This window comes from Dunckerocampus dactyliophorus, chromosome 1 (assembly GCF_027744805.1).
Source record: "Dunckerocampus dactyliophorus isolate RoL2022-P2 chromosome 1, RoL_Ddac_1.1, whole genome shotgun sequence".
In the NCBI taxonomy this organism is placed as follows: Eukaryota; Metazoa; Chordata; class Actinopteri; order Syngnathiformes; family Syngnathidae; genus Dunckerocampus; species Dunckerocampus dactyliophorus.
The window spans coordinates 23,505,101-23,520,197 of record NC_072819.1 but is presented as its reverse complement, the minus strand read 5'-3'; the positions used below and the strand labels follow the sequence as shown (position 1 = coordinate 23,520,197).

At 42.2% G+C, this 15,097-nt stretch overlaps 1 protein-coding gene across 9 annotated transcripts in view; it reads right to left on the bottom strand.

Annotated features, from left to right (window-relative positions):
- The window catches only part of LOC129178107 (nephrocystin-4-like), a 254,373-nt gene that overhangs the window by 79,858 nt on the left and 159,418 nt on the right, over positions 1-15,097 (bottom strand). For all 9 annotated transcript variants that reach the window (XR_008569753.1, XR_008569754.1, XM_054769957.1 and 6 more), the window contains exon 14: positions 8,753-8,944. Coding sequence is in view for 7 of the 9 variants with exons in the window: in XM_054769957.1 (XP_054625932.1) it covers positions 8,753-8,944 (192 nt within the window). In the remaining 2 variants the exon portion in view is untranslated. The remainder of the gene's footprint in view (positions 1-8,752; positions 8,945-15,097) is intronic.

Genomic DNA, 15,097 nt, shown 5'->3' with positions numbered 1-15,097 from the left:
CCATAAATACTGAAACTGCACATCTTCTGTGGTCTATAGCAGTAGTAATTCCCTCCTTGATTTTGATCAGTGCCATAGAAGTTGAAATGTTAGCTCTGTATCCGTATTGATTCCCTGCTAGTAATTCATTCTTATTAATAAATTTGTCCAAACTCTTCTTAAATAGCTTCTCGATAATTTTAGACAAATTGAGGTAATAAGGAAACTGGTCGGTAGTTTGTAAATTGATGTTTATCTCCATTTTTTAGATTTGGAACCACTTTAGCTATTTTCATTTTGTTGGGAAATTTTCCAGAAGTGATAAGTTACTCATATATGTTCAGTTGTTTCCATTTCGATTCCATAACAATCAGTTGATGTTTTTGCCTCAAAATTTTTGACAATGTCAGTGATTTCCTTTTTAGTTACAACAATGAGAAACATGGAATTGCGATTCCTATCTGTAATATCATTCCATGCGTCCATTGTGTGTAGTTTTGGAATTTCTTCTTCCAGTTTTGGTCCAATATTTCCAAAATAATGGTTGAACATTTCAACTACATCATTACTAATCCCTGTTAGTGTTTCCAACCATAAAATAGTGAGGGTAGTCTACTTTCTTAATAGTGTTCTTAATACTATTTAAGATACCCCAAGTTGCTCTCATGTTATTTTTATTCTTATCAAGTAAATTACTATAATATTCCCTCTTGCACACTCTCAAGATAGTCTTATTTTTATAAGTCTTTTACTTTTTTTCTGCTTCTTTAGTTTGTTGAAAGATAAATGTCCTGTATGTATAATGTGTTGTTCTTCTTCCAGGCATTTTTTAGTCCTTTTGTAATCCATGGCTGGTTGTTTTTCTTTTGCTTTGACAAGACAAAGTTGAAAACGGCTCGTGTCGTGTTATCACTGCCTCCACTCCGCACAGGTTTTTTCTTAGGTATTCCTCAGCTCGGCTCATCTAAAGTTACTTGGTACACATACACGGTACACGTATGAGGTGAATGTGACAAAACAGAGCTGTAAACGGCTCGTGTTGTGCCGGTCACTGCCGGTGTTTTTTTTTTTTTTGTATGCTTGTTTCTAATTTGGCTGGTGATATAAAGTCAGTTGGAAAACTTAGGTCGTAGTACTGATCGCGGTGATTTTGAGAAAACTACAGTAAACAAGGCTGACACATTAGTTCCCTGTTTGCCATCACTGGATGTTTGCATGAATCCCCAACTTCACACAGATCATTTAAAAACATCATTAAATTATAAAGTCTTACAGATCACTTCCACACATGCACAGTACACATAAAGCTGAATAATAAATAATAAATATAGCAACTTCTAATCAATCCATGTCAACTTCAGACTTATACTAATATAATAAATATAATGTAATAAGTCCCACCCATTTACAATTAAACCATGTCCACTCCGAATACCGATACGGATACAGATCATTTAGATGGGTGAACAGATACAGATACGGATAGTGGTGTACTCGCTCATCCCTAGTCATGCTACTGCAGAGGTTTGGTGCTATTTCTAGCAATATTAGTGGTTCAAAAAGCAGGAAGCTGGTATTACTGCCCAAATGTCTTGCATATCTAACAGCGTTAATCTTGGAAAGCTAAATACTGGCTAGTATACAAACAAAACATCTGCCATAAGCCTGGATGGCTTGTTTGACATGTGTTCATGCAGAAAAAAAAGCCAGGTTCATTTTACACCAGACGTTCACTTTAATAAAAAGTAACTTGAATCAGTCCGACCAGCATGACTGTCAAAATGTTCAGTTGTTTTGAGACATTTTTACAGAGTTGTTTTATGCCATTTATTTTATGGAGGCTGCAGTTTTGTGCACTATTGAAATGTCAACATGCAATCACTTCTGTGGGATGCTTATGGGTGTTTCAATTAACATTGTCATCAGAAAACTGGAGTTAAAATGTGGAATTTATTCTGAGTCAGAAAAAGAAGTTACTCAAACAAATGTATGTAACAATTTGCATGGATTTTTCTTAGTACAATGAAAGTAAACTAAGTACAATAACTAAACGGAGTAGTTTCTACACAATTAAAAGTTAAGTGGTAGGTAGGTTCAATTTCATTAAGGTTGCAGAGGACATAGCAAATCATGTTGTTCGTACTTAAGTAGTAGAGTTTTCCTATGTAGATATGTCTTGTGGCATGAACACAATAAAGACTTAAGTTGAAAGTACTGTACATAATCATGCTCATTGTTTACAAGTTTACATTCTGGGTCAACAGGGATTTAAAATGCAGTATCTTTCGTTTACTATGATGACAATGAAGAACACACAAAAATTATTCCTTCTCCTTTACACAAACAAAGAGCACCTTCACACACATTTAAACAAACTTCATATTTCCAGCGGCTAAAAACAGGCAGCGAGGCAATTGATTTGATGGCATACTTATTGAATAATAATGAAATCAAGGTGAGGTTCCTACTTTACTTTTAATGAACTGATTAGCAATCAGAGATCATGTATTTAACACTGACTACAAAAAAAGTCACTTCCTATCCTGCAAACATCTCTGTCAGTGTGATGACTGAATTGATTTGTCATGTTTGGACTTGATTATTAATGATTCAGTCAACGCACACATTACGGTAGTGTTCGAGCAAAGAGTCAACAGAACAGTCAACTGTCAAGTCAGAGATGACATTTTTTTAGGTTCTTTACATTTTTTATTTTAAGGATTTCCAGGGACTTGCAGAAAATATGAATACTACTGTGTAATAGTAGGGCCTTAAGGAACTCCGGGCGGATCTCATCTACCCCCGGGGGCCCCACCGAGCAGTTTTTTAACCACATTGTCAACCTCAGCCCCAGAGATAGGAGAGTCCACAGCGGAGTCACTGCATCCTCATTGGAAGACATGTTGGTGGGATTGATGAGGTCTTTGAAGTATTCCTTCCACCGGTCCACAACATCTCAAGTCGAGGTCAGCAGCATACCATCCCCACCATGCAGTGCTTCCCCCTCCGACGGTGGATGGTGGCCCAGAATCTGTTCGAGCCGTCTGGAATTCATTCTCCATGGCTTCTCCGAACTCCTCCCATGTCTGAATTTTTGCCAGAGCCGCAGACCGCTTGGCCTGTGGGTACCCATTAGCTGCCTCCAGAGTCCGATGGGCCAAAAAGGCCCGATAGGACTCCTTCTTCAGCTTGATGGCATCCCTCACCACTGGTGTCCACCAACGGGTTGTTGGATTACCGCCAGGACAGGCACCAACCACCTTACGGCCACAGCACCGATCTGCCACCTCGACAATGGAGCCACAGAACATGGCCCACTTGAACTCAATGTCTGCCGCCTCCCTCGGAACATGGCTGAAGCTCTCCCGGGGGTGGGAGTTGAAACCTCTTTTTACAGTGGACTCTGCCAGATGTTCCCAGCAGACCCTAACAATTTGTTGGGGCCTGCCAGGTCTGACTGGCATCCTCCCCCACCATCGGAGCCAACTCACCACCCTCTAGCTCTATTTTGCCACTTTTGTTGTGTTTTTGTTTTGTTTATTTCTGCAATGATTCACGTTCCACAAATGGCTCGTACTCCACACTTTGGACATGAATGTGTGTTCGGTGAGCCAGCCTGTCTTGGATTGGTGTGCGCTTGGTGTGTCAAGCTCTGCTGTCTTGGTTTTGGCGAGCTTTATTGTGGAAGGTTTTATGCAGCTTTCAGACTGGCATTGCACGGCGATACCTCTGTACAATCAGAGGTGCACAAGGCGGATACACTTCCTGACTTTCACTTTTAATGCACAAATCGACTCGCTAAATATAGCAACCATGTCTACAAGGATGTCTTCTACGTATGAGATGCGTTATGAAGCTGTGATCACCGGTGCTTTTAAGGTGCGCTCAGCCAAATATAACCAGCATGTTATTTTGTTGTGGGCTGCCAACCACCAACTCTGTGCAGGTCTCTTTAAAACTGCATTGAGGGTTCCAACCAGTTCAGCATCACACAGAGGTCAAAGAACCAGAAAGTTCTCACATTGTTCAATGCATTCTGGCACATCAGATGAACTCCTGGACTCTTCAAACTGCGGAATCTCCATCCTAATCGGTGGTCTGGCAGGGGAATGGGGAACGTGGCATCGGTGTCAGGTGTCTGACTGATATTGAGGCTGCAGGAGTAGAGAACCTAGCAGGTCTCCATGTCGGGCGGCTTTTGGCAAGTCTTTTTAAAAATGTTTATCCCACCTTTCATCTCGACATCACAAACATGCCACAACTATTATATTGCTGTAGTTTGGTGTCCACATATGCCTTTAACTCAGCCATTGCCTCCATTGCTGCCCTAAGCCCATCCTCTCAACTGAGGGTGCTGTCCACAGCCTCCTTTAGTCTATTCTCCAAAATGTCAACTTTCTGTTGGAGCGACTGAAGCTGCTCCATGAACATCCCTGCTTCCTCATCATCCTCTTCTGCCTGTGCGAGATCTTGATCTGACTTGTCCAAATACATGGACTCTAACAGGCTGGTCAGTTCTGTAATTGCACTTTGGCTATGCCTAGAGGTGACATGACGGTAGGGTTCAAGGGGCGGTGTCAGGTCCTGGGCTGCCTACTGGCTGGCAGTTGACATTGCTCCAGTGTATGTATGTACAATGTGCTGTGTGTAAGTTTATGTAGATGAACAGCTGTAAATACAGTGTGTGGACACCCTTATGCTTGAACATGGTGTTTGTTATAGACCTGTGACGAGCACAGAAGTCCAATAACAAAACATCAATCGGGTTCAGATCAGGTGGGCATCCAATCACGCCTTTCCACGTCTCACTGTCACTGCCAACATGAGCGTTCATGTCCCCCAGTAAAACAGGGGAATCCCTCGAGGGAGCACTCTCCAGTACTCCCTCTGAGGACTCCAAAAAGGGTGTTGAACTGCTGTTTGCCGCATAAGCACCAACAACAGTCAGGACCTGTCCCCTCTTGCGAAGGCGGAGGGAAACTACCCTCTCTATCACCAGGTTAAACTCCAACGTACAGGCTCGGAGCCGGGGGCAACAAGAATTGCTACCCCTGCCAGTCGCCTCTCACTGCTGGCAACGCTAGAGTGGAATGAAGTCCAGCCCCTCTCGAGATGACTGGTTCCAGAACCCTTGCCGTGCGTCAATATGAGTCCGACAATATCTAGTTGGAACTTCTCCACTTTGCGCACCAGCTCAGGCTCCTTCCCTACCAGAGATGACATTCCACGTGCCAGGAGCTAGCTTTTGCAGCCGTGGATCGGACCGCCAAGGTTCCCACCTTCAGCCACCCCCAACTCGCTCTGCACCCGACCCCTTTGGCCCCTCCAACGAGTGGTGAGCTCATGGGAGGGGGGACCCATGTTACCTCTTTGGGCTCTGCCCCGTGAGGCCCCATGGTTGCAGGCCTGGCCACCACGCGCTTGCCTTTGTGCTCCACCTCCAGGCCTGGCTCCAGAGGGGGGCCTGGTGATCGGCGTTTGGTTGAGGGAAAACTGAAGCTGAATCCCAGTTCTACCCCTTAGCACTTCGTCTTACCGCTTCCCTTACCCCTTAAAACTGAGGGCCAAGGGGAAGAAGCCACTAAGAAATGGGACACCACTCTCCTCTCTGACTGCACACTGACCCCTGAACAGAAGCTCAGAACAATACATGGTTTACCCTTTAAGTCCCCAAATACCTGAAAACTCTCCAACAACGCCAGAAAAAGTTGATTTGCTGCTAGTCGCTTTTGAGCAATATGTCGCCAAGAGGGTTTGGAATATCTCCAGATAAAGAGACACAGTCGCTATGTTGGCAACACTGGTGCTGTGTGTGTTTCACGATGCCCCTCCACTGCTCAGTGTGGACACAGAGATGCCGTGACACATCTTGACCAATGACATTCACCTTTAACAGAAACAAAGACAAGGAAAAAACTAATCGGCTCCCTGCATAAACTCAAAGTTTGTCCAGTCATATTTTTTCATTGTACTTTTCTTAAAATGAATGTTAAAATGTTCCACGTCCTCGTGGACCCAATCTCGTGCATCGTCTCGTCTCGTGACACTCCTAGGAAACAGTGCAGCCTACTGTTATGGAACATACACCATGCATTCTGATGTTAGCAAAATCTACATTTACCTGAAAATGAGGCTGATGTAGTACGAGTCATGACAAGCCTCCTGCTAGAGGCTGTGCTGACAGGAAATGTGTTTATGTGAGAATTGTGAGTATATGTGTACGTGCCCTGTACAGGCATGAAGCTGACATATGAGTAGAGGATGACTGACAGAACTTAATGCCTGAGTGCATCTGGATCTTCGACGCAGCTCGACGGGAAAAACGCAGAAAGTCGGCAGCAGAGATGATTTTTTTGGCGGAGGCAACAAATAACAAATGCAAGGTATAAACTTGAAGAGTAAGGACTGTATGTTGTTAAAAATAAATGTAGTTCTACAAAAATAAATATTTGTAATTATCCGTCCATCCGTTCATTTTTTAGACTGCTTGTCCTCATTAGAGTCACGAGTGAGTTGGAACCTAGCCCAGCTGACTTTGTGGTGAGAGGCAGGGTGCACCCTGGACTAATCGCCAGTCAATCACACAACACTTATACACAAACAACCATTCACACTCACATTCAGACCTACGGACAAAGTAGAGTCTCCAATTGACCTAACATGCATGTTTTGGATTATGGGAAGAAGCCTGTCCAATGGACCACTATTCCAGCATGCTGCTCTATGTCTATGTATATCATTACTTGTAAAACTTCTGGTTTCACTGTCATACTGCGCTAGTAGCACAATGGACCCTCTGAGGATGATGTTGTAGGGAGTGCATACAGGCACATGGATGCCACACATTTGAGCTCCAATATAAGTAAACAAGATCAATGTTGTTGCGCATAACAATCTTAAAACTGACAACACAGTACACACATTTTTCTTTGTTACTGTTTTCTGACAGTTGAAGCATAAGCATCACACTTATATACCAAAATAGACCTCACCAGACTGTCATGTAGCTCAACGTAATGTAAAACTGCATTTTTGGAATTTTGCCCACTATGCACAATCCTTATTTGAGACATGAACATGTCTTTTTTTTTTCTTTTTCCTTCTGAAAAAAACTCAAAAAAGCGCCAACAATGCTCCATTTGCATATAATGTGATGTGCATATTAAACAAGCTACAGCAACATTCTTATTATTATTGACATTGTTACGCTGATCGAACTACTAGCACATTGACACTTGTCACACTCCACAACACATGGCTCGTCACTAGCCGTCTAGCGACCAGCTTCAAACACTCGCCCGCAGTGCGTCAGCTCACAATGCCTCAGACCACTACCCAAAGGTAAGGCTACATATTGGAGCTGCCGCCACTGCTGCTGTGTTTTTATTTCTGAGTTTGGAAAAGTTAACGCTAGGTGTAGGCGTTCCTATGTTGCTATGTGAAATCAATGCGCCGAGCAAGGATGTTCCGTTAGTGCTTGCAATGGCATGGGTGTGTCCTATTACGTGCAGTAGTGAGCTGTCTCTTTTTTCCTGTTTTTATATCTTTAGATAGAACCCAGAAAAGAGACAGACGTGTGTTCACAAGGATTGTGGAAGATGGAGTGCAGTTTTCCTTTAAGACATACGTTTCACCTCAATAATTATTATTTTAATTAATTATTAGTTTTAAATGAAACAAAACGAGTAAACTTATCTAACTTGTACAACAGTCTTTATATTCTGTGCCTTTGTTAAACATGACAAACATCAGTATACAGCTGGACAAGGTTTTGAGCTTTTTCAATTTTTTTATTTTAACTTGTTCAGGAAAGGTTGGATCAGTAGTGACAAAGTTTACAGCAGCGCTAATGTGGTTAATTTAGTAGCAAACAATGCAGACAACGCTGTAAAATCACAGATTTCGTGATTTTTTTTTGTTGTGTTTGATCCTTTGTGTTCGGAAACATCCAATAGCGATGTTTTCAGCTGCGCTAATGTTGTGGTTAATTTAATACCAAACATCAGGGGATTGCACAAACATTGTTAATACCTGTCAGTCTGATGCTGCCGGTCAGAGGAGTATAGGCTGCAGCCGGTCAGCAGTTAGTCCTGCATGAGTATGCCAGTTACTATTAATATAGACTGAGCCTCGTTGCCCCGGCACAGGGCTACTTTGGATTTAATGTATTTGGTTGCCGGATGCAGCATATAAGCTACTATTATCAATACTGACATTTATCAGTACTGACTAATTTGGACCCTACAAGACCCCGTCCCCCCAAATCAATCCCTTCAGCGAAGCTTGCCGTGCACCTCCAAAAAAGCCTAACCTTGCATCAACGGCAAAATGGACCACAGAGCTGTGATTGATCAGCTTTTTTTTTTTTTAAGTATATCATTTCCGTGTTTTCCCTCCTGCGAAAGCGCCAAAAGAAACAAATGAACAAACAAAAGGAACAATGTCGCAAATTGAGGAGGGTCTCATAAAAAAAAAGAGCAATACGAGCAATTAGATGAATACGATGGCTTCAGAGCAACATATACAATAAAAATGACTGATGTTCCACATCAATTATTTCCAGCTCCAACAAGGGTCTGAATTTCGCTTGAGTCACCGTTGCTCACTACAACTGCACAGGGAGTTGTGGTTGCTCACTCTTTGGAAAGCATTGCCCCTACCGTTTTGGTAGACAACTGCAAGTCACATGTTCAGCGGAGGTGCTATGACTGGATCAAGACATCGTCAGTGCGGCCAGCTTAGTGACTACGCTGTAGCATAATAAAGACATTACCTTGTAATGGCTAGAAACTGGAACACCAGAAGATTCTCCTGCAAAGGATCCATCTCTTCACGTTGTGGATCGAAGGGCACCGGCTCTGTAGGATCCAAGACTTCTGCCACCTGACCTCTCGAGTCCACAATGTCAGGGAATCCAGTAGAGTAGAGGTGGGCCAGTGAGCTCCTGGAACTGACTGAGGACGAACTGCAAGAGAAACATTGAGTTATTTGAGGTTATATTTTGCCACGGCACAATACAGGCACAAACTGCAAAAACCAAGCTGCACTGAATTCAAGTCATTCAAGACATGCTAAGCACAAATGTCTTTACTTCTCAAAATGCGGCTGTTTAGTTAATATAAGGAGACAAATGTTATCCAAGCGGACACTGAGGCCAGCAAGAAATTTTCATACTAGTGGGATGCTGCAGTTTTGTTATATTTTTTGTTATATAGCATATTTCAGAGGCAGCTACATTTCTATTGGAACAATTTATGACTATGATTTATGGTCATATGGGGCCTGGGCTATCCCATTTTGGCAACGTGAAACTTCAATGTACTCATTGCATCCAGTTCCAATTAACCAGAATTTCAAGACCAGAGTTGGTTTTTCTACAATGAGAACGTCAGCAACATCCATCAAGCAAAGGTGCCATGAGAACACTTACAAGGGGATGGCAGAGGGTGTCCAATTGGACCCTGAGGATTCCCTCTCATAATGTCTGTTATGGCTAATCATAGCCACCACCTGTCTTTGTATATAGTGTTCAGCATTCCGAAATTCCATTTTCAACAGTGACACCAAACACAGTGCACAGATGGGGGGCTAAAATGCGAGAGCACAGGACAATGAATGGTAATGTTTTGGATAATATTCGACCTTATAAAATGTTGTCTGCACTCACACCCAGTTGGTAAAGAGAGCCCACTGCGTCACATTTGCGACAGAGTGACGCCTTCATCAAACAAATCAAACGGAGAAGATGCAGATTGACTGAGTTTTTCCCACTGATGTGGCTTTAATTTCATACATTCTTGTACTATCATTCTTCTATTATTCTTATTCATTCAAACTCTAATTAGAGTCAAGTAAAATTATCCAAAATGATGGTAAATACCATATTGTACTGGACAGAGATGCCTGTAACAAATGACCACATGGCTAATTTGCATAAGAGCCAGTAAAAGCGGTCATCTAAAAAAGATCAACATCCTGTGTGCAATATTGTACTGAGCTACCAGGACAGATGTGTGTGTACTGCGTTCCCATGTTGCATTTCCGGTTCTATGGTTATCGTATTTCCTCCCCTTGCCATCACTGGTACTCTTCTGTGGTGGCTTTACAAAAAAAAAAACACCACTCAACAAAAGCTAAACACACCTATGGAGCCTCAAAATCTATTTAGAGTGAAGGAAGTGTATCCAAAATGATGGTAAATGTCATTGTCCTAATCAGACAAATGAGTCACTCCACACTAAAAATGTGTTTTTGCTTCCAAAAAGAGGAGGCAGTGATGTTTCAGCCCACTGAACTGAAGAGCAGCACATCTAAATCCAAACTCTGGGCTCGAAAAGCTGTTTCAATGCCAGCTGCTTGTTTACAGACTCTCTGTACTAACGCAACATCTTGTTGCAGCATCTTATAAGAGAGCCCATTATTTTTCAGGATTGATTTCTAATTTTGCCTCAAAAGCACTATTGCTCATTGGTGTGGCTTTCTTACAGCTGGAAGAAATAACGAAGAGCAAAACTCAACATACACTTAGTTACTCCTGTATGTATGTATTTATTCATTTGTCTTTATTCTTGTATTAACTTTAATGTATTTTATTTTCTATTGATTTATATTGTATTAATTAATTTTCTTTACTTATTTTTTAATTGAAACACATTTTTTCTTTTGACCTTTTTTTCATCACTGTATAAGCTATCTATTACTAGTCTCTACTATTTTCTTTCCCAATTAGAAAATGGTGGCACTTAAATACTAAGTGAACCAGTAATTGCTGAGAGATGTACGGTTAAGGGGGGGTTACATCCTGGCGTACGTGCTTCTACATGCTGGCTACGTGCAAAAATGGGGAAAACCGCAAGAGACACGCACAATGCCTGCACGGATTCTCAAACACGCAGACAGCACACAAAGCCCGTAAGAAGAAAACTGTGCTGCAAATTATTTTCTGCGCGCATGCAGGAAAACCTTGCCAGGTTGTAAGAGCAAGGCAGACGAGGAGTGCGTGTGTCGCAAGTTTAAAAGTACATTGTGTACATTGCCCGGTCACGGCAGCGGCTCCTCCCACCGCGGGCGACTCCTCCAGCTGTACACTCTGGTTCTCCTTACCTCCGTGGATCCACGGCAGCTGCTCACATAGTACAGTATATCCGACATTAATGCGCCTTGCTTGGCCACAACGGGCGGCTTCTCTCGGCCAACGCTCTGGTTCCCCCGACCTCCGTGGGCGCATGGTGGCTGCTCACATAGTGTATCCGACATTAATGCACCTTACCCGGCCACGACGGGTGGCTCTTCCCGCTGTACACTCTGGTTCTCTCGGCCGCGATAGTCGTAGGTGCCGCAGGAAGCCTGTACGCCCATTTTGCAATCAAAGTGAGTGGACTTCACGAGCCTCGTACGATGCCCACACACGGTACATCCCCAGTGAGTGAAATGTACGACAGCCTTGCATGAAGCACACCTAAGACACGAGTCGCACGTCACAATCTAAAAGCTACCAACGGAGAGCGAGCGGCAAGCACGTGGGTGTCACAAATAACTTGCAGCCCCTCTGATAACCTACTTCCTCTACGTGCTGGCCACGGCCAACAAAATTTCCAAAAATTGCGGAGCCCGGGCATGTGGTAACACATACAGTACGTGGGGATGTAACTCCCGCTTTACATAAGCTCTGGTTCTTCCTACTCCTTTTTGGACATGTTGAGTTGCCCAAGTATAATCATGTGATGAGCCTGAATGTACCTTATTAAGCATGTCCGGAACAAATATAACCATAGCCATGACCAATACGTCAGTAAGCAGAGGCGACAATAACATCTGTTTAAACTAGGCTATTTGTGGAACTTCTGCAGAGGGAACAACATTGTATTACCCAGAACACACACTGCCAATTAGTGAAACCAATTAATACCACAGTAGATAGCAGGGATGGTGACTTACAGCTGTAATGAATGATTGTACCTACACCGCGATAGATAAAAGAGGGTTTTAAATGACTTCATTCAATACTGTGTCCTATCAACAATGACTGATGCCACCCAAGCACACCCTATCCTCAATAGTTCAACTACTCAAAGAACCGTAGTGAAGTATCAATGCAAAAAAGAGTTTGAATGCATGTGGCCATTATCTCGGTACGTGAAAGCGCATCAGATAGATCTCAGGAGGTACTGCTAAAGATTTATATCACACAAACTTTTAACACTACACTGGGCTAACCTTTAACAGTTGAATCGTCAGAACACATTTAAGTTGAGCAGGTTGTCCAGAATCTGGACGGTTGGTGGTTCAAACCCTGCTTCCTCCATCCCAGTCACTGTTGTTGCGAAACCTCCTTGCCTTCAGTGTCGCCCACACTGGTGTGTGTATGTGAATGAATGGTTGGTAATGGTTGCACATTGGCAGCCGTCAGTCTACCAAAAGTAATAAGTGGTTTTGTGGTATTAACCCCTATCTTTGATGGTGCCGATAAACAAGGTGGAGAGAGCGCCTATGGAGCATTTTTCTTTCTTTTATTATTGCCACTTTTGATCAAGCCATATTGTACGAAGCAGCCTGGACAGAGACAACTACCAAATGACCAACTGCACGGCTAACTTGCATAAGCACTAGCCAGCAAAAAAACAAAAGATAACTTTAAATCTCAAAGACAGATCACTTTCCAGTGTACATAATGTTCTTCTTACATTTCTTCTCACATTATGATAAATCTTGTACTGAGCAGCCAGGACAGAGATATTAGTCCCGCTTTCCCATGTTGCATTTCCGGTTCTACGGTCGTCATCATATTCCTTCTCCTTGTCATCACTGTTACTCTTCTGTGACGGCATCACAAAAAACACCACCCAACAATAACCAAAGAAAAATCAAAACACACTTATGGAGTTTCATGAGAATTTCTCATGAGATATGGTTAGGTCTCTGATGACGTCATTGATGGCGCATATTTTCGTAAAACCTAATTCTAAATTCTGACTTTTAGTGCCTTTGACTTTGGAGGTCCCACTGAAATGCCACTCGCAGAATGGGCTAGTGGTTTTAGCAAAGGCATTGAAATCAATATACAACACTATTGTAAAAATATTATTACCATGCGGACACAAGTAATTACAAGCAATAAACTAATGCTTTTTGCATGTCGAATCTCCAGTGGTACTCAGAAAAAATGTGTGTGTCTTGTGCTTAGTCACCGCTTCTCCTATCAGCCTGTAGCACTGACAGAAAGCAGTGTAAGCCAGACACTATCTGTTTGGTGACTGCCAGTCGACCTAGTGCCCCTTTTGATAAGAACACTTTACAAAATGTATCCAGGGACAGAGAGGAGGGGAAGAATGAGGAAAGAAAACAGATAAACACAGCAAATACAAGGCTGTATTTTGGCAGCTACACAGTTTATACATTTCAGCCGTTCCGGCCTCAGTTTATAATAATGAATATGACATATGGAAAAATATGCGTTTGAGGTTGTAGGTCAGATTTGACAGCGTTGACAAGGAAACGGAAAAGTGAGTGTGCCCACCAAAACATACTGTATATACAGCAGTCCCTCGCCTCCATTGCGGTTTCTTAAAAATGTATGAATTCATTAATAATTGATCACTGTTTGTGGTTGGTTATGGCCTATTATTAGTCAAAAAAGATTTAAAGACAAGTCATATTTAGTATTCTGGTCACTAGGAGTAAAGTTACATTGATGAGACATTACCTTAGATTACATTACCTTAACAGTGCGTGGAGTCAGCTATGGCATGTCTGACATGAAAAAGTTATGTGAGACATGAAGACATGTCTTTCTCTTTTCTGTGTGTTCTGAAGATATAAAAACAGATAAAAAGACTGAGCTACGAATGCACGTAATGGGAAATACATATTCCACATATAAAGCCTTCTGAAAAAAAGCGCCAACAACAGGCCATTTGCATATAATGTGACGTGCATATTAACCAAGCTACAGCAACTTGTGATTATTCTTCTTAACGATCAAATTAGGCTACTGGCGTATTGACACCTTGCCAAAACACACCGGTTAGATACTAGCAGGCTAGCGACTAGCTTCACCACACACTGGCCCGCAGTGCATCACAACGCGCTCACAACGCGCTCACAACGCCTCAGGCGACTACCGAAGGGTAAAGCTACATAGTGGAGCTGCTGCTGTGTTTTTATTTTTGAGTTTGGGAAAGTTAATCTTAGGTGTAGGCATTCATTTCTACAGTATGTTGCTAAAGTATGTGGAATCAATGTGCCCAGGAAAGAAGTTCCAGTAATGCTTAAAAGGACCAAAATTCTAGGGCAAAATACTGTAAGTATATGTTATCATGCATGTACGTGTTACTGCACGGTTACAGCATGTATATAAAATCCAAAAACCTTGTTGTAGGTTTTTGGAGGTGTTTTAATAGCGGTCCTTGTAGGCAGCATAGGTGTGTCCCATTACGCTGGTTGGCTGGTTTTATCTTTAGAACACACAGACAAGAGAAAGACGTGTGTTCATGTCTCATATAAGAATAGTGGATGATGGGCAAAATTCCAAACACAGTGCAGTTTTCCTTGAAGTTTAGAACAAATGAACTGGATGCTAACTAGTTCACTCAGTAGCTTTCTATATGCTATGAGTGGTGGCCGTCTTTGATGTCCCTGCAGCAATCCCCTAGCCTGCACGTTAATCTTGAACAATCTGTTGTAAACACAGAATAATAGGAGTGTAAAGGTGACCATAAGGGTGTTATTTCATGTCTGCAGGGCTCTAATAATGATAAAAACATATTTAGAAAGTCATAAACAGGTTTTATAATTATACAAAATATTCAGTTTATTAATACTGAATACTTCGCCAAAATTCACTTATCACAGTCGAGTCTGGACCCAATTAACAGCGATAAACGAGGAATGATTGTATTGAGTATTTTGATTTATCTGAAAAACAAAAATAACATTTTAATATGTTTCGGAAAAAGAATATACATTATGTATATTTGTTATTGGACAATTATACTTACTTTGGTTAGTGCCCTCCAGATGCATAGCAACAACTATTTGTGTAAACTGGAAAACAACTTGAGGAGTTCTGGAAAGCTGGCTGGCTAAATAATTCCCGTTGACTATTTTTGCCTGTATGGTT